The 22,712-nt window shown below is 31.4% G+C and overlaps 1 protein-coding gene across 14 annotated transcripts; it reads left to right on the top strand.

The window, feature by feature from the left end:
• Positions 1 to 1,847: 1,847 nt before the first annotated feature.
• On the top strand, positions 1,848 to 18,135 carry LOC141458216 (uncharacterized). 14 transcript variants are annotated; one of them, XM_074135942.1, is made up of 8 exons: positions 1,848 to 1,989; positions 8,958 to 9,105; positions 12,619 to 12,794; positions 14,054 to 14,302; positions 14,992 to 15,129; positions 16,904 to 17,037; positions 17,207 to 17,275; positions 18,057 to 18,135. In XM_074135942.1, exons 1-3 carry the CDS (start codon positions 1,937 to 1,939, stop codon positions 12,778 to 12,780), a joined length of 363 nt encoding a protein of 120 aa, XP_073992043.1. In that variant the 5' UTR covers positions 1,848 to 1,936; the 3' UTR covers positions 12,781 to 12,794; positions 14,054 to 14,302; positions 14,992 to 15,129; positions 16,904 to 17,037; positions 17,207 to 17,275; positions 18,057 to 18,135. The 14 variants fall into 14 exon arrangements, with proteins under 14 accessions (XP_073992043.1, XP_073992041.1, XP_073992044.1 ...); XM_074135940.1 differs by lacking the exons at positions 17,207 to 17,275; positions 18,057 to 18,135 and adding an exon at positions 14,837 to 14,927 and having other exon boundaries at positions 14,141 to 14,302; positions 15,023 to 15,129; XM_074135943.1 differs by lacking the exons at positions 14,054 to 14,302; positions 14,992 to 15,129 and having other exon boundaries at positions 18,057 to 18,127.
• Positions 18,136 to 22,712: the final 4,577 nt, after the last annotated feature.

Below are 22,712 nucleotides of genomic sequence, written 5' to 3'. Positions count from 1 at the left end.
CTTACCTGGATAATAAAAGCTAGAGGGGAATTGATTTGTTTGAACTACAAACGTTATGGAACAAGCGCATCATCCCTCTGTTCGCTTTGCAACCTTTCACAGCAGGAGGACATCTACCACTTCATTGCAATCTGTCCAATACTAAAAGAGTTTCGCGTCAAGTGGTTGAAAAAGGCTGTACTTACACGATTTTAAAGCATTGATTAATTATTGCAAAACGGCCTGGCAGTATAGGTATTTCCTAGTACAGGAATTTAATTATTAATCTTTAATGTAACAATCCCTATACGTTCCCTTTCATTTGTATTTCATTGGTTTTGTTTATAAAATGTAGTATTTATTTGTATTTTTGTTTGTTAAGTATCAAAATGTATCCGAGTCAGAAGTACTATCTTATAATTTATATGCAGAATGTTGTTTTATTTTTATTTATTTATTTATTTTATTTTTATTATTATTTTTTAATAATGCCAGCTCCCTCTGATGGTTTAAACCAAGAGTACTATCTTTATATTGTCAGTGATTGTTTTGTTTCTTTTTTTTAATTTGGCTTAATAAAGATATTATTATTATTATTATACGATAAGGCGATATCTATTTACTAGTTGATAAGTTTTAAAATACGACTAACACACTCTGTAAGAAAACATCTAAATTCAATTACTATTTTTTTTTTTAAATTTGAATATATTTTTTTTATTGTTAGATCGTTTCTAACAATTTTTAAGCCTTACCTTAAATCCTTGTGAAATATTAACAAAAACTTCCCTTGGTTTTACATTATCACTAGATTTTCGATCTAATAAGGCAATCTTCAACGTAAATGAACAAAAAATTATTAGTAACTCTTTTTAAACAAAATTAAGAAACCTATCTTAATATTAATTATCATTGGGATTTAGTTCAAAAAAATCCTTTTGGTTTTTACATTGTACATTGTAACTAGAAGTTTCAACCAAATAAGGGAAGGGTATCATCATTTTAAGTATAGTAGACAATTACTTGGAACCTTTTTTCAAACGTAATGAACTTAATGTTTGGCCCGTTATGGTGTACGTCTCGGAATCATGGACCATCTCCAAGGAGGAGAACACCGTCTGCTGGTGTTCCGAGCTCCCAATAGTAAATTGGATCAAGTAGAGCAGATTGAGATGGGCTGGCCACGCGAGACACCAGACAGGAAAGGAAGAATTGGAAGGCCCAGGTTACGATGGCAGGACGGAGTGGCTCAAGATGCTAAGAATATCCTCCGAATCTGTAATTGGATGGCGGTTGCTAAAAATAAAGACGACAGGAGGAAACGTAATGAGGAGGCCAAGATCACTGGGTTGTAGCGCCATGAAAGAAGAAAAAGAATACATTAATGTACCGGACTTGATTTAAAAAGCCCTTATTTCGTATATTATGAAATTATCAAACAACTATCTAATGACGAAGCTTCGTTCTTTTACCTCAAATGATTACTTATATATATTTATTTTATGTTTAACGTATTTGAATATTCAAACTATCAAACAACATAATAACAAAGAGAGATATTTTTACTAATATCCAGAGATACATTAATAGATTCTTCAACAATCATCCTACTGTTTTACATTTATAATTTTACTTAAAATGTTTTCAGGAGTTCCGAATTGGTTAATCCATATGTTAAATTTAAAATAAAATAATTTAATATTGTACATCTGATTACTTCATTTTTTAAACAACTCTTCCACTGATTTTGTGAATTGGATTTAGGCATCGACACTACCATTATAGTGTCGTAAAGATGTCCAGTTTAAAAAGATAAAAACAAAATTATTAAGCAACCCACATCCAAAACATTTTCACTTAAAATATCACCGAAATGTTACATAACAAAAATTTGAACTTAATTTTTACAATGTAAACATCATTTCTACGAACAACCAGCATTTACACATCATCAAGGATGTCTTTCACAAAGAACATTCCACGCTTTTTTAAATTCTCTCCAGTCTACAGGTAAGACTTCTTTTTTAACTTTAAAAACATGTGTCACAGTTGATTATTTTCCAATTTTAAGAGATCCTGCGCAAAGTATATAAATCTATGAGGAATATTGTGCATAGTTTTATATTCTCAAAAAAAAAGAAAAGTATTTTACTAAAATATAAGTACTAAAATCAAAGTAAATAGAAATGTAACCATTAGATTCTATTTCTGCAGATTTTTCCGCCTGGGCAATTATGTTAAATCTAGAAGTTATTGCAATACCTTCATCTTTAATGTGAAGTGCATCCAAGCTAATTGACCATCTTATGAAATCCTCAATAGATGTTTTAGGTTTCAATTATTTTGCTTTTACAGCACTGCCTCCTGCTTAAGTTATATATTAAGAATTTCCAAATCTAAAATGGTCAAAAATATACATATTTGTACATAAAAACTATGATTATAAGAAAGATAAAAAGTTTAAAACAATATTCACAATTGGTACAATTAAATACAAGTTTGAGACCTGAAAATTATCAAAATTATTGCATGAATTATTTTTATAAAGGCATAAGTAAGTTAAACTAATAATTATAGATTGTATGTAATAAGTCTTCAAATTATGTAAGGAAAGAGCTGAAATCATTTTCTCAAATTAGAAAAAGCCTAGACATGAATTTTAAATCAGTTTCAGATGAGTAATAAAACAATGTTACCGCTCTAATGAGAATTCTAAAAAGATTAAATCTCACATATATCAACTGTTGGATATCCTGAAGCTAGAGCTGAAAAATTCAATAATAACAAGAAGAGACCAAACAGAGATTATTTAGAATATAAGCTACTGCACTTATTAAAGATTATACGTCTAAGTGAAATAATATATTCACTCACAAATTCAACGGCCGCTCAACTTACAACATTTCACTGATTTTAACCAACATGTGCAACTTACCGCGTTCATATCATTGTAAACGATTTTTTTTCATCAATGACCGAGTACAATACTCTTCTTTCACTAATCACCTGCTAGTAAGGTTATAAGACCTTACAAAGATATAACCATATCATCTGTTATTTATAGTAACAATTTAAAATTTAATTGTAAAAAAGAAATACAAATTAAAACCATCGTATTTAGTTCATAAAAATAATGACTCCATTCGCAAAACAATACTACACAATAAAAGGACAGTAAATATATATAGCAATCTAAATGAAAAATGTAGAATAAATCAGGGAAGTCTTTTTCCATAAAATCTCAAAAAACTTTAAAAACCATTCTTTAAAATAATACTTCAGATTGATAAATTTCCATAGCTTTGATACTGCCTGATCTCATGGAGTAGTCATGCGACAAATATAAAATTTAAAAAATAGTGTATCAAAATTGAAAACCCAAGGATGAATGCCCACAGAAAAGACCACCAGCTGAAACTGTGCGCTGTGGAAATTATAGGAAGAAAGTACTGAAAAGGCCAAACAGATGCATGAAACTCAGCTTTCATTTGAGACCTAATTCGAGTTAATGTTTTTACTAAATCTTCAAACTCTGAAGTTCAAAATGTATTTAATTCTAAACTATCCGTTTATAATCGTCCATCATACTGAAACGTCATTTTGGAAGTAAGCTTACCGCCATCTCACCTTTGATGTTTTCCAAATCGAATTTTCCAAGAAAATGATTCAGATAAAATTTATACATCTACGTGGGGGCGGATTCGGGTAGTGGCTAGGAGTTTGGATTAGTAATAGGGAGAACTCCTTTATAGCTATTTTGTATTTATTGGAAAAGAAGTTAATTGTAAAGGATGAGTTTCACCAGACGTCTACGACGCCTAATTTGGTAGCTAGACGATAACCCTCGTAGTATGAAAATATGGTCTAACACTCTATTCTCTGTATATCTGTGTGTTTATAATTGTAGAAAAAGAAGAGAGAAAATGGCAGGAGGAATTTTAGAGAAAATTGAAATGGAAGTTAAACTTTTACGACTTTCTCTAATTACTACGATTCTTTAAGGTTCCAAATTACACATTTTTTCCCCCCCATTTCGAACTTCATATTAAATTCTCACTAACTTCATCCAAACTGTAAAACAACAAATTACACTGATAGGGAGCTTTTAAAAGCAAAAGGAAAGAACCTATTCTCAGCCTACCTTAAAAGATTTTTTTGTGCACAACTAAACTAAAATTTTCGGTGAAATCTCAATTTCGTGAATCTGACAAGAGCGCAAAACTTTCTTGTTTAGTGATCTAGTAAGAAAAAGGACAAAGTATTTAAAAGTTAAATTATAGATTAAATAGTATTAATTATTTATTAACATGTTGGACTTCTCGAAAAATAATTCAAAGAAATATTAATCCAATATGGAATAAATTAAAATCTTTAATCAATAATTAAAATACAATTTTCTGAAGGTTGAATATACCGTTATCCCTGTCGGAAGTTATCTATTCATCACATTAATGTATTTTAGTCCTTATACTTAGCATTAATTCAGAAATTATTTGATTACATACACAAGGCGTTAGTGATTTATCAGTCTATGTCAAACATTGTTCTGTGACATTTTAATTGTTTTTTTTTTTTTACAACATTTTCGGCACCTTGTTACATGGTGCATGCTAGCATCTATCCTATACAAAGCCAACGCGAGGTTGTTGGTACGTCATTTAGAGAGAACTAGTTTACCTTGTAATATTAGTTTGGTGTCAGAACTGATTATGCAATGATAAGAATTCGTAAATATTTATTTATCATGTTTTGACAACTTGAAGGAAAATTGTTTCTATTTTAATTTCTCTTTCTCCCGGGTAATAGCAAGTATAACAAGCGTGGAACAAAGTCCCAAAAATGTAGATTTTTTAGAAACAATCTGAGCGCATAACATGTAAGTATGAGACCGTATTTGAAATAAAATTATAGATGTACATGATTGCAGACAGTATACCAAGTTAAAGTAAATAATTAGAGATTTTTTGGGGGGAAAGCCAATTAAAACAATTAAAATATCGACTCAATAAAATAGATCGATTAAATGAAGTGTAGTGAGAGACGGAAACATAAGTGAGGTCGAATTCTTTACACTAAACTGATTAATCTACCTCTGATGGTAAATGAAAGTATGAAACCGGTCATGGATATTTTAAAATTGGTGCTACAATGAATAAAACCAACAATAAACACAGATGTTGGCTAAGTACGCTTTACCCTAAAATTTAAAGCGACTGATTACTTATATCTCATAAAACAACAGTATAACGGCAAAGTATTCATGAAACAAATAATATAAAATGTATTTTTTGTATCTATTCGCTAGTTAAAAACTTTTAGATTTTGGTAGATTTCTAGAGAGAAGGAGTTATTAAGGTTATCCTTTAAAGATACTTTTTGGGAATTCTACTGCTTCAATACTTTTTTGTGAATTGGATGCTCCACAAATTCCGAGCTTTACAAAAAATTAGTCTTTAACAACTGGGAGAATTGTGGAGTAACAGTTGTCTGATTAATCTGTCCCCAGGATTATTATTATTATTCTTTAAGATTTATTTATTATTATTAATCTTTGTAGAACCGCAAACATGCATTAATATTACTTGACTACTCACTCAAGCAGAACTTCCTAAAAAGTAGACCTGGTCAAACCAGATGAATCTAATTCCAAATGCATCCAATCCCTGCGCATGGCCATATAAGGTTTATTTAACTAAAGAAATTTATGTATTTCTAGTTATGTCTGTTAACTATCTAACTCCTCCTTCCTCAAACATGAAACTCGGCAGATTGAATGTAAAGTACTTCTGGAAAAAAATTACATTAATTAAACAAATTTATATTTTTTAATCTGTTTCATTGTTTTTACTTAAAATTTCTTCATTTCTACGATATTATTATAAATTATTTAAAATCTAATCTATCATACGACTTTTCTTCTTCTTTTTTTTAATGCAAAGGTGAATCATAGCAAATTATTTTTATCATTGGCATCATTGCTACTTAGAAATGGAATAAATATTATACAGTATATGTGGGCATAACACTTATAAATACAGTATGTGTACATATTTCGAAGACATATATAATATATGTGTATTAATTTTCTTTCCGTGTTTTCAACTAACTGTCAACCCGAAATAAAATAATAATAATAATAATATATTTGTAATATTCATACTTTTTTTTCGATTTCTCTCTGCCACGAAAATTTTTGAAAAGATCCAGTTTATTTATTACACTATTATATCATATAGATTATTACAAATAAAGAAGCTCTTACTGTATGCAACTTTCTTATTACAAAGGCTGGAATTTCTCCAATTTATACATTTACTAGACGATTAAAAAACCGGTATACAGTTCCCAACCTGTTAACTTTCTTCATTACTTCTCAAGAACTGTTTACAAAATGACCTCATGTTTATTTCCGTAGTTTTAAAATAAAAAGAAACTCCTTCATTAATTAATGAAATTTTCATGTACCCATTTATATATGAGTTTTTATTACTATATTTTTTTCTGTAGGTATTTATGTTATTTTTACAGTTTTGTTTTATTCTATTTCTGTGAGCGATCAACCTAAAACCGAGTCCTAATGTGATAATATAGCTTAACAAATCTCAAAATTTAGTGTAGACGAGTCTATAGCAGAAAATAAAATGAATTTTAATTTTAAAGAGATTTAAGATCAAGGTATGTTATATTATATATTCAAGAAAAGTTTAATTATTTTTTATAAAACTATCAAACACCGTTTCATGACCGAACTCTTACGCTAGAGTACAGAACTTGGCCTAGTTTTCTACATTTAGCCTTTATCATATTTGCATTTTTACGTAAAGGATTTCAAAGTCAAATTCTACCGTTAAATTTGTACATATCTCCGAGCCGTAGGAAGCTTTTAGGAAGAGAAAATCTAAGGGCCATCAACTGGATTCGAACCTGTGATCTCCGAGTTGGAAAACCAGTATTTGTTAACCATTCAGCTAAACCATTCCGTTTTTCTCTCACATTATTCAAAGTTTTGTTTAAACTTCCATCTTTTCTCTTTACGTTACTTGGCTGTAATGTAGATTCACTAAAAATACTTTGAGTGCGTAAGGTCCCATGAACCATTTCATACTGATACAAAATATCCAATACCTAGTTTTTGTACAGGTAGGTTCTTCTTATATCTGACAAATCAACATTTTTACAGCAAGGCGGTGCAATGGAAAGCAAATTTTTACCCAGTATCTACTATATGCAAAGCACGTGTTTACGATTGAGATCGACTTAGTCTTATACAGGGCCTTATTGGAGTAATGGCTTAGTAAAAATTCTATAATTCTCAAGCTACTCTTGGTTGGACAGATTTTGAACGCCCTTGCTCTTACGAAGGTAATGGGTAAACGGATAAAAAAGTCTAGTTTCTGCCTGCCTTCCTTCCTTAAAGGTGACATCCGCTTATGCACAATCTTTCTATCTAATAAATATAGACGAGAAGCTAACAATGAACTTTTTTTTTTACTTCATTCTGAGGTTTTCACGACCATTGCTATTTGTTTGTGCATCCAAGCTTTGTTAGCTGAGCTTCTTGCAGCATGTTGTTGTGCTGTAAGTGGGTGGCTTCTCATTTTAAATATATAAAGTTTTCCTTTACTTACCAGTAAGACAATGATCCAAAATAATTCCAAACGAAAAACTAAACAATGGTTGAGCATCTATGAATATTGCTAACTTGAAATTCCAGCTCTTGGTGCTAATTTGATTTTCATCGAAAATAGAAAAGTTAGATATTAGAGCTAAATTTCCTGAAAAAAAGGAAAGAACTTCATGGTTACTTTGAGAGGAGAAAGGAAAATAACACTAACTACTTCAAACTTAGTTTGGTTCATGCCCAGAAGACTAAGAAAATGTAACTGAAGAAGTAACTATATTATAAATTAATTATCTTAGCAAGAAAGGCATTCCGATCAGGCTACTGCGTTGTTAATACTTATTAACACGTGAGTTTTGAATATTTTAAGTTGAATTTAGTTTATGTTACTGCGACCCATTTGGTCATACGGCATCGAAGTATGGGGATCGACTAAGCGTTCCAACTCACTACGCCTCCAGACATTACAGTCAAAAATACTTCGAAAACTTCTTAACGCTCCGTTCTATGTATCTAACCTCACTATCCATAATGACCTCAAAATTCCTTTCATTACAGATCTTGCTAACACTCGTTTCTTCAAATTTCATTCCTCTACAGCAGCTCATCCTAACCCTCTCATAGATCACCTATCTTCCTCCACATTACCAGGTAATCCTCTAAGGAGATTGAAGAGAAGATGGCCTCGTGATCTTCTCTTATCTTAAGCACGTTACTGGAGTGGCACCACTGGGTGCCTTCTCCAATCATGATTTCCCGTTATTTCTTTTCCCTTCCACCGTATTTGCTTGTTGCAACAACTGTTGCAGTGGTAAATTGCAATAAAAGATCTAAAAAAAAAAAAAAAAAAAAAAGAATTTAGTTTAAAAAATAAAGATTGGAGAATTGTATTGAAAATACAAATTCTATGGGTAATTTAAAGTATTTCAGATCACTACAAGGCCTACCTCTTAAACCTTAAAAACTAGAACACTTCATCCGTCGGCTGTAACCCTAGTCGACAACAGCAGTAACAAAACTGAAACTTAGGTTTTCCTGTAAAAAGTTTGCTCTAAAATGTAACACTTTGTCGTTGCATCTTTGCACAGTTTAGTTTACTTGTTACGGAGATGGCTTGTCAAATAAAGTGATAAACAGATAAGGCACAGGCTTGTAGGTTCTACAAACAGACTCTCTGGGTTATGGTAGTTTTCTCGCCAACCCCCATAGATTCTAATCTTTAAAAATTATCAAAATAAATATTTTTTTTAAGTAGGTAAATAATATTTTGTAGTAGTTTTCAAAATTTCAAAAAATAAACCTGCCAACAGAAAAACAGTTTCCAGTTGCAAAATCTTTGTCACAATATTTCTTGCAGTAATGGAGCTCCTTATCGTAGTGGTCACTTGGGCGATCTTGGAGGAGGAGCTGGCAAAGGCGGCGGTGGCGGAGGTACCATCAGATCAGCTGGAGGTGCTTTTGGAAAGATGCAAGCTCAAAGAGAAGAGGAGTATTTTTATAAAAAAGTTTGTATTAAATTTTACCTATCTCAGTTTTGTAAACTTTTTACCTTGTAGTTATCCAAACTGTTGCCGTTATCACATTTAAATGTGACATGTCCTCGGGAATAACGCAAAATTATTATTTACTTGTTTAAACGACGAATTAAGTAGTATAATAGTTTTTTCTAATAACTATATAAAGAATAATTAAGTAGATAAAATAGGTCGGTTTTGCAGCGGAGGTAGCTATTAGAAGGGAGTGGATCTTTGAATATAGATGCCCGCTTTTTACCCCTATATTCATGCTGCAAATATGGCTTTGCCCAAACAAGTTCATTTAAACTAGTTTAGGACTGTAATTTAAAACTGCGGTTCCCAATTTACAGTACCGCTTAAGTCCAGGGAAACATGCCGCCTTCTCGAGGACAAAAATTATTAATAGTTGCTGATCAATTTATACAGAGAAAAGACAAATTGATAAATATACTAACTTGTAAGTGTAGACAGAGAAAACTGTTGGAGCAGTAAGGAAACTTCAATTAGTATTTACAATTCTCGACTAGTTAAACAAGCTCTCTCTAACGTTCTCATGAATTCAAAAAAAAAATTGAATGCAGCTACAGATTTGTATTTCTAGGTGACTAAAGTCGTGACTTTAAGGAACTAAGTGCACCGTCACGATCTGAAGAGTTATTATTATTAATGAAAACAAATGTGAAGTTTAAAACTTAGAATTGGCATATCGGGGAGCTTGAACAGTTTTAGGGTTTTTAGAATATAGAATGAATATGCTACCCGCGGCCGCATGTGTTCCACGTAACATTTTTGGGCGGCCTACAATTTGCAATTGAATTAAAAACCTATCAACTAAATTATTTAAATGAATTTCTTTTTATATAGATAATAATGTCTTTGATACAAAAATGTAAGTATATAATTTCAACTTAAAACATTTTCTTATGCGTCATTAATTTCGAATTAAATCTGCTGTATTATACTCGTTAAAATTCTGTTCAATTTCTCATTTTAATATGTTAAAAATAATTACAACAATACGATGTACATTAAACTTTCATATTTATAGTAGTCTTCTCTTAAATAGGGGTGAGTGATTCCTCTGGACTTATCGATACTTAAAAACAACCCTTATACAACTGTCCTACAGTTGAAAAATCAAATGTATATAAAATTTGATTATTACAGGCACGGTGCCTTTTTTTGGTGTAATGCAGGCCCCCGGGCAAAGTTCTCTTTCTCAGGTAAAACTTGTCTGTAATGATACTTCTAAAAATATTTTTAAAAATTAATTTTTGTTTAGAGAGGAATAAAAATATATCAGTTTCCTAATGTGAAGCAATTCACTCACAAAAAGAAATTATTTATTATAGATACAGGTTATTTATTTTAAGGATTATATTTGATTTATTTGTTATTAGACTATCGTTTTAGATCCTGAAATAATAATTAAGCAACCAAGAAAATTAGAAAATTTCCAAGCCAAGTATCTCAAAGAGCTCAACAATTACTTCAAGGTTGACACGGTAAAGTCCTGAATGGCTAGAAGATAAAGAGGCCAATAACAAAAGGAACCCACACCAAAAAACGGGCAGGAAGCAAACAATACCTCCTTTAAAGTTTCAATACCAAAATTATATTACAAGGAATATGAATATCCAATAAAAGACGCAAAAGAGCCCTTTTACGAACTACACATTACAAGCATCTCAAAGAAAATTCTGCAAAGAAAATCTGCAGAACCACCTCATTTAGAAAAACCTTTTCTTCTTAGGATCGATAGAAAATAGTGCCACACTTTTGTTGACTCTAAACATTTTTTCCAGAATGAAAAAAAAAACAAACATAAGTAACATCTTTGATTTTATCCGTCTTTGCACGCATATTTATTGTATTCCTGACTGGTTAAGTACTTTCAACCAACACCATCTACTGCAACAATTTCTACTTTACTTACGTAGCCTTCTCGGACTACACTTGCTGACTGAGTGAGGGAGGTTATACGGTGTGCATGTGTGTTATTCAAAATGTTAATAAATCGTAACAAATTTTATAAAATTAATGAAATAAAAATCAATGAAACCTAATCATTGTTTAAGAGTTCTGTACGTTTGTATGTATAATGTTAAGAATTGTAAAATTGGAGATGTATTTTATATTGTGGGGGAATTGATGCTGAAAACAGGGAAATAAGCTTATTTCATTTGTGCTGGTATATAAGAATAGTTACAATATTATTGATGAATATGTGATTCTAGTAATTTTAAAAATTCGTAAATAAAAAGAAATCTTTACACCAGTAAAAAGACATGCCGTTTGCTAGTTACAAATGTATTTTTGGGTGTGGTGTGACCGAAGGTTTCTTAGTTGTTTGTATGTTTGGTAAATAACTTAATAGAGAATACCAGGGTAAAGTTATTTGTGGTTCAAAATGTATTGGTAAATGAATTTCAGTTTTTCTGCTCTTTCTGAGACGTCCATAAGTCTTTCCTTCCTGCATGTATATAAAAAAGTCATTGTTTTGTTGATACTGTCCGGTTAGTAAATGTGTTTGATTTCACCTCCACATTTTCAAACAGAAGTAAGCCCGAAACATATTTCTGAGTACCTAAAAACTTATTTTTCATAGTCAGGTAATTGCAAATGTAGTTTTTGGAATTTATCAGTGGTGTGGTGTGGCCTGTCTTTATTTTCTTAGGTACAAGGGTACAAGGTTTGAACAGAGTTCTGTGGCCATCTGAATCACGTATTGGCGTAATAGAATACAGTCTCCATTTGGAAGTGTAACGTGGAGGTTTTGGAGAGGTGTGAAATCTTTTCGTTCAGTCATGATGCACTCAAGACAATATGCAAGCTGTGTTGTTGGTTCAAATTATAGGAGGAATGTAGATGACCGAATGGAGCTTTGCCCATGGCTATGAAAAGCTGTTTTAGGTACCTGGAATGCCAGGATGAAAGGCATTAAGAAACTGACAAGCTAGCCTTACCTTGGGATCAGCGTTCAGACTCCCGAACCAGAACTTACTATACCGGAACAATTTTTTGATGGGAAGCATGGGTGGAGATTATGGCAAGTCTACTTACAACGTCACCTTCTTAAGAGTTGAATTAAACGTCAGAAGAATTCAGATATATTCTGATTTGCATTTTGTTAATGTTTATATTACTTTATTCAATTAACAATGTATAAAAATTATTAAGTGCAACCGATGGACTGTGTCCAAGCATTTTGCTTGCGTTCTAAAGATGTAAAGTTGAAAATGTATGTATATCTAGTAAACAGTTTATTATTACATTACTCTCCAAATATTGAATTTTGAAAGATATAGAAATTTATCAATCACATTCATGCTCTTCAATATTACTCAAACAACTCACAATCAATCAGTCTTGTAATACTTACAACTAACTCTTCGCAACCAATTTACCACGAAAGGTGACCTTAAGCTACCATTTCTATTGCTATTAAAATAAATAACGAGATATAAAATTAAATGGTAACAATGTTTGTTTAAAATTTAGCAAAAGAAACTGTTACAAAAGTTAAAAGAAACATTAGAAAAAGAAGTAGATTACCATGAGAAAGAGATCGAGAAAAATCAAGAGAAACTGAAAGAAAGTAAGGAGAAATTGGTGGAAGCGCAAAAAGAAGAAAGTGAAATTGAATCAGATAAAGAAGAATAAGTCGACATTTCAAAGTAAGTAGATTTAGGGTTTTTAAAAAAAGATTACAGTTCTATTTTCAAAAGAAAATATTATACAATAGTCTATGTATTTCTGCAGGCACTGTGACTTATTTCATTTCTTAATATTAAAGCTAAGCTTATTCTTAGCATACGCTTTTTGGAGATACAGTTTTTAGCTCCCTAAGTACGAAAATATGGTTTTACACATGATATCCCCCCCTGTGAATGTATTTTTAAAAAAGTTGGAGTACTTATTGACAGATTTCACCAATTTGGCTTATTTTTCTGGGACCGAAAGACCATTACAATTCCTTAATTAGCTGAGCTATGTAGTTCGCGTCTTTGGAGTATATAGGGAGAGCTTTGAGATAGAGTGGTGCATTGGCTTCAAGGGGTGGTTATTTTGGCCTTTCTCTACCAAGAACTTCCCTGGTAAGTCTAGTTCTCTTAATTTGAGTTAGAACTTAATAGTACATCGGACCGGCATTAGAGAGAAAGGCACGTTGGCATCAAGAGTAGTTATCCTAAACTGCCAGCTCCTCTTGTTCCTGGAGTATAGGGCGTAATTCATAGGTACCAAAAATCTCTTTTGGTTTTACAACTCGTTAAAAAAAATTAATAATAATAATAAAAACGGATTGCATCATGTCTTCGTAATTGAAACAGCCCACCTTAGTTTCTTTAAACACTATTTGAAACTTTAAAACAAAAGTATTTAAAATTAAATTACCTCTTGAAATCGTCATTAGAAACTACATGAGGATTCGCCAATCTACTTCTTTTTTCAGTCGGCGGGCCTCGCCAGTCACCAATTGATGAGCAGATGATAATTCAATCCAATCAGATACATCACCTATTGCAAAATAGGAAAAGCAAAATTTTAAAACTTGAAAACAAATTATTTCAACAAATTATCAGAATTTACATATTAATTTAAAAAATTGAAATTTAAAAGGCCCTTCATCATTCAAATTTTAGTTCATAATATATAAAAAAAACTTTTACAATAGCCTAGAACAGGGGTCTTCAACCTCGGTACCGCGGAACCCTAGGGTTCCTATATATATGCTAAGCCAAACGCACTTAAAATGGAAATCACCTATACAATTGTCTTATTACAAGACAAGAATAATTTTGCGAAAAACTAATTTATTTGCTACTTAAACATGAGGTTCCAACAAGAAAACCTTGAGCTCGAAGGGTTCCTAACACTTAAAAGGTTGAAGACTCCTGTTCTAGAAGAAATCTAATCGCAAAAATCCTTTATTTAGATTATCGTACAACTTAAAATCTGAATTAAAAGAAGTTGAAGAGGTCAGTGGACAGATTGGAATTAACTACTCCCTTACTTTTCCTAGATCTTCTCTAAAGAACCTATATAAGAGGTCTAACTTGACATGAAAGGGAGTCATAGTAGATCTATATTATCGTGGTGCAACATAGCCTGTTAATAAGGAGAAGGGGAAGGAGTTTAAAGAAAAACGGTAAAGTTCCTGAATGTGGTATCTATGCAAAACTGAGTAAGTAATAAGGAAATAATAATACTAGCGATATTTTGTTTTGCATTAGCTAAAAAAAAATTCCATTCCCTGGAGCCATAGCATTAAGCTATACAAAGGCGTCTCTAAATGCTATGAGTATTTTGCTTGCTTAAGTGCTCTGAGCCATTGCTTAACTTCGCAACTCCTTGATTAATTTTATACTAATACTTCCAAAGCACTTTTAACCTTAGCAGTTTGAGTATATGAGTTGAAACTTAAGAATTATGATTACAATAAGTCTAACTACATTATAACTAAATCAAAACCTCAAACTTGCCAAACATTTACAGTATTACTGTAATCATAACTCCCAAATTATATTTTGAAGTAGCAATTTGAGAACTATTTAAAAAACCAGAAAGCAATATTATAAAGTAATTGAATGAATTCAAAATTCTAATCTATCAACCACAACATAATAACTAAACAATTCTTTGCAAGTTTTCAAATATGTAAATAGTCAGAACTTAGTCTAAAATTTATTCCGTTTAGAAAATTTATGTACATATTTAGGAAACTGGGATGCAAAAAGGAAATCATTTTTCTCTGGTTGAATTCATGTTTTGTAAGGTTCAGTTGCGACAAATTAGAATTTAGAATTATGGTGAGTGAACAAGGTTACATGAATATTGTATTATGTTGAATATATAATCAGTTCCAACCAACAGCCTCTACAGTGCATGTAAATCGTAATCTCAGATTGAATGAAAAATTCAACCAAGATATAAGGAAAACTGCTGTTTGTGGCAATGATCTTATGGAAGAAGGACAAATACAGGCTTAGTTGTTCACATAAACTGTTTACAGTAAGTGTTACCTAGACACTACCTTCCACAATGCCTGCAATGTAATTGGAAATTACAGCCCGTTTCGAAACAAATAAATCGTTACTTAACTTAGTTTTTTTTTAGTTCATATTTCTTCAACAAATACAATCTTTTTTTTCTATAGTTCCATAAAAATAGGTGGTTTCAAGCAATGCTTATAAACGAAAAAATAATTTTTCCATCGAATTTCGGATTTTTAACCTCTCCAGAATTTCGTTTTAGTTTAACTACTGTTATAATACTAAAAAAGTAAAACGATTCTAAAAATCGAGATTAAATATCAAAAAAGAAGTAACGATTTTATCTGTTATTGTGGTTCAAAGAACTCGCCCAAAATTTTATATCATTATTCGCTGTCCTACTACCATATGCTAATCTCACAAACAAGATAAAAAATAAAATAAATAATCGAATTAACAAGCAAAAAATTAGTGACACTGTTATGAACATAAACCAACGAAGGCTAGGATGAACAAGGTCACAGAAATACAAACAATGTCACTTACAAGATTCATTGTACTACCGAACTCTTGCCGATATTGTAATAAACATCTTCCATTCTTATTTAAAGCATTATCTCTCACACGCGTTCACTAATGAAAACAAAACAAGAAAATTAGCTCTGGTACCAACTGAAGTACAATCAAAACCTATTCATTACTCGTACAATGGTCGCATTCTAAAGACTCACGGTGACGTCATGATTATCATGGCCCTCTTTATTTGTAAAGATGCAGTTCTTGAAACAAGGTTAGATATCATACGTCCAGGTAGATCTACTGTTCACCTTGGCGTGGCAAAAGCTCTTTTTGTAAAGGGACCTAAACATCATTTCTTCACATGAAAGGTGAAAGGCACCTCTACCTTCACATAAGCAGCATCCACTTATTTTAAAGGATCTTGAAGGAGGAATGAAGAATTATTAAATTTCAAGTACAAAATTTAGTAGGTAACCAAAAGCCTTTAACAAGATCTAGTCGTCTCCCATTGGGTTCATGTTTAGGTCCAAAATACTATTCAATCTAAATGTAAATGATATTCAATTTGTTCTTCATGATGTAGAGTTCTTCTTATACACTGGTGACATTAAAATATTTAAAGCTATTGGATTGCATGATAATTTAAGGTATTGAATGATAGTAACAATCTGCAAGAAAAATCTTGCAAATTTAGTACACTAGTATGATATAAACTGACTGAAGATTTTTGAAGAGCCAATAAAACACTTCAATTTTAATTTTACATTCAACTAGAAATTTCTGAAACCCATAAAGCTCTTAATAATCTTTGTTTATTTTCATAAACTTACTAAGTTTTATCAATCAGTTCGAAAAAAATCTTCACAAACCCTTGGTTTTGATAAAGGAAAATCAAAGAATTTTAAAACTACTTTTTATGTTCTCAGAACTCATTTGATGTAAGTCTCCTTATCTAGTTTCCAATTTATCAACCTAGAACATTCAATCTCCTTTCGGAGAGTAGAAAATAGTGCCTAAATATTTCAGCTTTCAAACTCGAAGAAACTGTTGTTACGGGTCAAGATTACTAGAAAATTTTCAAGTAGAAGAATCTGTACTTTATTTCTTCAAAATTTTTAAACAGCGAAATGTACTTAAAGTTTTTGTAATTATCTTTAGTTAAAATCTGAATGCATTTAATAGACGATTGCCTGCATGTATGAATAAATTTATAAATAATTTATAAATGTTCAGTTTTCTACATTTGCAATGAATATGTATTTTTATTTGCAAAGGGTTACCTTCAGGAAGGTTCGAAAGAAGCTAGCTGTGACGAAAAAAGCTTCATATAGGAAACGCTTCACCCACGAAAATGCTTAAAAAGAAGACTACATACATGAAATCACACAATACACGATTAAAATTAATGGTTTGAACTTTATAATTTTTTCCTTAAATAAGTTTTTATTGTATATATAACTTTAATAAGATATGATTTAAAGATTAAGCAATGTAAATAAAGAAATTTGTTTGATACTTTATTTCAAATCTTGTATTGAAATTTACAATTGCAACAATTGTTGCATATGAGTTTGCAGGTTGTCTACCATAGAACTGCCAGAAACTCATACAGCAAACTACCCTACAGCAGCGCAATCTGATCAGATGTAAGTAAAGATTTCTCTCCTTCCTTCAAAGTGTCCAAGGTTGGACATATAGGAGATATTTTCTAACCCATTGGGCCCCATAAGAAAGGGCCAATTAATCAATCAATCAAACCACTAACGGTTACCGATAGCGCACCTGGTAGATGCTTATGATTCATTATATTTAGAGGTGATAAATTCTGTTTTATTCCTTTTAACCCGATTCTGGCATGTAAGGTGCCATATTTACAGAAAACATCGTGAAGATATCTCAAACATTAAAAAAATAAAATTAAAAAAAACAATGTTCACAATCATTGATCGAACATGAACTGCTGAATGATTCATCCGTCAATCAAATCATATACGTCACAATAACATGTACAAGACACTCTCATTATATGCACACGATTGGTCACAGATACAACCATTGCACCTTAACTAAATAAACTAAACCACAAATGAATGTGGTCAGTTGACTCATAGGATTTATCACTTCCGATAAAAAAAAAACTGCAGACTCGCATTTTTTCAGTTAAGAAACAAAGCCTAGCAAATGTCCTTTTTGTGATTCTGTGTTTGTTAGAGATAAAAATCTTCAGCACTTAAAATACAATTTTACGAATACATCTCACGAAATAGAGAGAGGTATTGCAATATTTAACTAATAAAAATGATTCAATGTAAAAAAGATATCTTTCAAATGCATTATGATCAACCAAGTAGGAAAATATTTTAGAAGGAACGGAGATTTAAAAAAATAAGAATTTGTGCTAAGGTTGTCCTATTTTAAATCTTATAGATGATTCAATGACTGACGATGATCAAACTAATTTTTGATGGAGTATAATATGCTTTTTAAAGATTTAAAATAAGCATGATCCTGAAGAATATCCTCACAATAAAGAATTAGAATCAATTTAACAGAAGAACACAGTTCATATTAACATTAAACAAACAATTACACATATTTGGAATATTAAATACAAATTTGATTTAGAGTTAAACCAAAAAAAAAGTACTGATTAACTACATTAAAAACTCAAGATACATAGTAATTTAGAAATTAATTCTTGACTGGCGTGAATTGCAAATTATGATGACCCAGATTTGAGAACCCATTTAGCATAAAGTAGAATTACAATTGACCTTGAAAACTGGGTTATTTACATTTATTTTATATTTTTACCTTAATAACTATTAATATTTTATATTAAAATAAATATCATTTTGAAACGAAGTGTAGCTGAATGAGTCATCAATTCACCTTGGCAATCATTGAATAAAGACAAGATTTAAAATATTCATTATATTTACATAAATTTTAAGTTACGTTAAGTTGCAAAAAAAAGATCACTTGTGATTTCTAGTTGGAACATTAATTTTTCCTAAATTCATTCATTGTTTTTCATTTCACTTTTGAAGTTTAGTACCACAATTTCGACGAAGTTTTATGATCTGTTTTATGGATTACTTAAAATAATAAACCAGTTTAAAATAAAATATGTCGCAAATAGATGAGTTTATTTCAGCTTGCAGAACACGATTTGATCTTTAGTCTTCTTTGTTAACACTTTTCTTTGAATAAGAAATCATTTCTGTAATTTTTTTTTTTTTAAACATTTAATGCCTTACATGACCAAGAAGCAACATTGTTGGAAAGAGATAAAAATTATCAAACACTGTGCGTTTTTTTGCATGAAATTTTCACGTATGGTCTATTGATTTGCAAAGCTTTTGGAGACACTGGAAGCAGAACCGGATCAGATACAGTTACAATGACCAACAGGTTCAAGTTCTTTTCATTGTAATGGGGACGCTTTTTAGACTTCAAGATAATCCCAACTTCATTATGTGGGGTTATTATTTATCAAAAAGTGGTGTGCCTGATTGACACAGGTCCTCAGCTTAAAACAGCACTTACACCTCTCCATCCTAATCTTCAAATCCCTCTCCCAAAAAAATTAATAAATATATTGGAGATTAGTATGTTTTATTTAAAATGAATCTACTTACTCTAACTTTTACTGGGTTTTCACAATGTTTTTCTCTGCACACCTCCCTAGCAAACATGGCCCTTCATAGCCTCTTCAATATTAGGGGGTTTGAAATCCAAAGCACTTCCAATACTAGTGTCGGCAACGTTCTCGCCTATTTCGTAAACCTAAACATGTCAAGCGATGTACATTCTGCAAGAACCAGACATTAGCATATTTGTCATAAAATAAATATTATTGGTACTATACCTCTCTGGTAGCACCTAAATGAAATATTAAGTTTGAACTTTCCACTTTTTATACATTTTTGAGAAGCTGATTTGAAAACAGTTAAGCAATGGAAAAAAAGAGAATATGCGTAAGATACATTCAAGGAACCATAATATTTATATACCCGGTGAAACTTAAATTTTCAAAGTAAGAGAAAGTAAAAAATAAATACAGGGTGTTCATTTTAAGACGGCGCAAATGCATTTCATGCTTAAACGGTTAATCTGAGCAAAAAATGGTAGAGGAAAAATTTGTTGCCCCTCACCTCTAGTTTCAGAATATGTGACTTGATTTTAGATTCCTGCCCGCATACGCGGCTGACGCGCGACCAAAAGTGAGGGTTCGCAGTTGACCCCCATTTTTATATACACAGTTTTAAAGAGTATAAAAAGTAATGAAAGAAACCGGAAACCGCAATTCGATATTTTCAAAATTAAAGGTGCTAGGCCATTTCAAAATCTGGTATTTTTAATCATATTTCAATTTTTTAACTTGTTATCAAAGAGAAAGAAGAGCACGCAATAGGTCATTTTTATGTATTTTTTCATCCCTTTTCTACTAAAAATATTGCCAAGGCAGTAAAGCTAGTATTTTTCTTAATATCGGGAAATAAGTCGATTTCCGGGTGATTTTTCTAAGAAAAATCAAATGTTAAGAGCTTTAGATGTTCTCAAGCATACACAAAATGGCTTTTCATGTAAAGGATCAAACTTATTCCTTAATTTATCAAATAATGCACTTTACACAACTTCTGAAGCATGTACTGTGCCTTCAAAGGTGCCTCCTCAGATACAGAGAACAGTTGATAACCTCCAGGCTAACCTGGCTTGCGAGCCAGAGAAGGCTCCTTTGAAGGCACAGTACATGCTTCAGAAGTTGTGTAAAGTGCATTATTTGATAAATTAAGGAATAAGTTTGATCCTTTACATGAAAGATATTGATTACTTAAATATGAGGCAGGTGGTTTCCAATTTTTTTGGTAATTAAACGCAACTCTCCCAAAATTACCAAATAATTATTAAACCTTCTTGTTTGTAACAGATGTAAAATTCATTTTTAGCCATTTTGTGTATGCTTGAGAACATTTAAAGCTCTTAACATTTGATTTTTCTTAGAAAAATCACTCGGAAAACGACTTATTTCCCGATATTGAGAAAAATACTAGCTTTACTGCATTGGCAATATTTTTAGTAGAAAGGGGATGAAAAAATACATAAAAATGATCTATCGCGTGCTCTTCTTTCTCTTTGATAACAAGTTAAAAAATTGAAATATGATTAAAAATACCAGATTTTGAAATGGCCTAGCACCTTTAATTTTAAAGATATCGAATTGTGGTTTCCGGTTTCTTTCATAACTTTTTATACTCTTTAAAACGGTGTATATGAAAATGGGGGTCAACTGCGAACCCTCACTTTTGGTCGCGCGTCAGTCGCGTATGCGGGCAGGAATCTAAAATCAAGTCACATATTCTGAAACTAGAGGTGACGGGCAACAAATTTTTCCTCTACCATTTTTCGCTCAGATTAACCGTTTAAGCATGAAATGCATTTGAGCTGTCTTAAAATGAACACCCTGTATATTAGTTAATTTTAACAGAATTGGACAACTTATGTTTTCAGTTGAAGTTATTGGAACTACGTCTTAATTACAACCAAGAAGCTGCAGTTAGCTATCTTTGTATCCGTTTTTACTTTCAAAAAGTTGGTCACGATGCTATAAATAATTCTAATTAATGAGACAAGTATAAATCATACAACTAGAAGAGTATTAAAGTGGTTCTTCCTACGCCTTTTAAAGAAGTCGTGACTTTCTTTCTATAACACACAGTTTTGCTGCTTCAGAACCTCCTCCTTAAATAAAATTTCTTCTTTCAGAAGTTTTCTTTCTACGATAAAAATTCTCATATATATTATTCCAGAATATAAATGCAAGTACGTGTTGAAATTTATAAAAATAAAAGAAAAGGAAACAAAAAAAATTGTGGTTTTTTAAGATTCAAGGCAAGATTGTGGGAATATTTTTATTGTACCCGACTGTAATATACATCCACCACATTTTAAACTGCTAGATCAATTAGAATTCACTTATCAAAATAGAGTAGTGCTTTGCGCGCTTTTAAATTCCTAATCAAGCAATTATTTTTGAAGTCTCTTCATTACATGGACGGATACCGAAACTGAGATGCTAGATGCTTAAAATACTGACCAACTAATGACCTGATTATCCATCGACATTATGAAATGCCCAAAACATTGCCCAAATTTCCAGAACCAGTTTGTACACAAAATAATTAAGACTCCTAAATTGTTGGATTTGGAGGATTTAGAATTTCTGAGTATTCATAGATTATGAAATAATTTTCACATTCAGTCAGATTACATCAAACATATTGATTTGATTCTGAATATGCTACTTGATTAGACGTTCAAAGAAGAAACATATGAAATACTGCACAGCACAGGATGCAGATATCTAAAGCATGGTTTCCCAATCAAGAACAACGTTTTCGAATTACATGTAATATGTACAAAACGTCTGAATGTGAATACCATGAAGTTTTTTTTATTTTATTTCAAATTTGATCAACATTTTCTGTTCTGATTAAGAGTTAAATAGTCATTTAAAGAGAAAACTGACACCCTCAAGTCCAGGAATTACCTAAAATGTATTTTTCTAGTATTTCAAACAAAAGTTTACGATTGCATATGTACAGTTTACACTTCAAGTTTAAACAAAAAATAATTTGAACTGCTTAATGTAGATAAATTAATGGTAATAGGAATTCTAGGTCGAGTTCTGCTTTGCTACCCTTTTATATTACATTTTCTCCCGCTATACGGTTTTATTTTGAAATAAATTTGTCATATATATTTATTATTTCTTTCTCTTTCATAAGACAAGCCTTGTACTGAATCAATTTTCCAAATGTTTGGAATTTTGTTGTCCTGAACTTATTGCACACGATAATTCAAGAAGCTTTTTTTGGTTGGTTAATTTTTCAAGATTTTATCGAAATGGATCACCTATTATTTTTCAATAATCCTGGGGCGAAAACGCCCCAGTATCCTCACGTTCACAGCAAACTCTTCGTCTTCTCCAAACTGGCAGAATAAATAGATTAAGGTCCTCTTTTTTTTAATACATTCTTAATACATACATATACAACAGATCGGGGCGCCACGGTAGCC

The sequence above is a fragment of the Rhodnius prolixus genome, unplaced genomic scaffold (assembly GCF_049639745.1).
Source record: "Rhodnius prolixus isolate KJV_2025 unplaced genomic scaffold, Rpr scaffold_5, whole genome shotgun sequence".
NCBI lineage: Eukaryota > Metazoa > Arthropoda > Insecta > Hemiptera > Reduviidae > Rhodnius > Rhodnius prolixus.
This window is presented reverse-complemented; position numbering and strand designations above follow the sequence as displayed.

Bases quoted from the DNA above. Each gene is read 5' to 3' on its own strand.
- LOC141458216 (XM_074135942.1), top strand. From the start codon at position 1,937: ATGTCTTTCACAAAGAACATTCCACGCTTTTTTAAATTCTCTCCAGTC. The intron at 1,990-8,957 runs GTAAGACTTCTT...TATTTCTTGCAG, and splicing joins AAATTCTCTCCAGTCTACAG to TAATGGAGCTCCTTATCGTA. The intron at 9,106-12,618 runs GTTTGTATTAAA...TTTAAAATTTAG, and splicing joins AGGAGTATTTTTATAAAAAA to CAAAAGAAACTGTTACAAAA.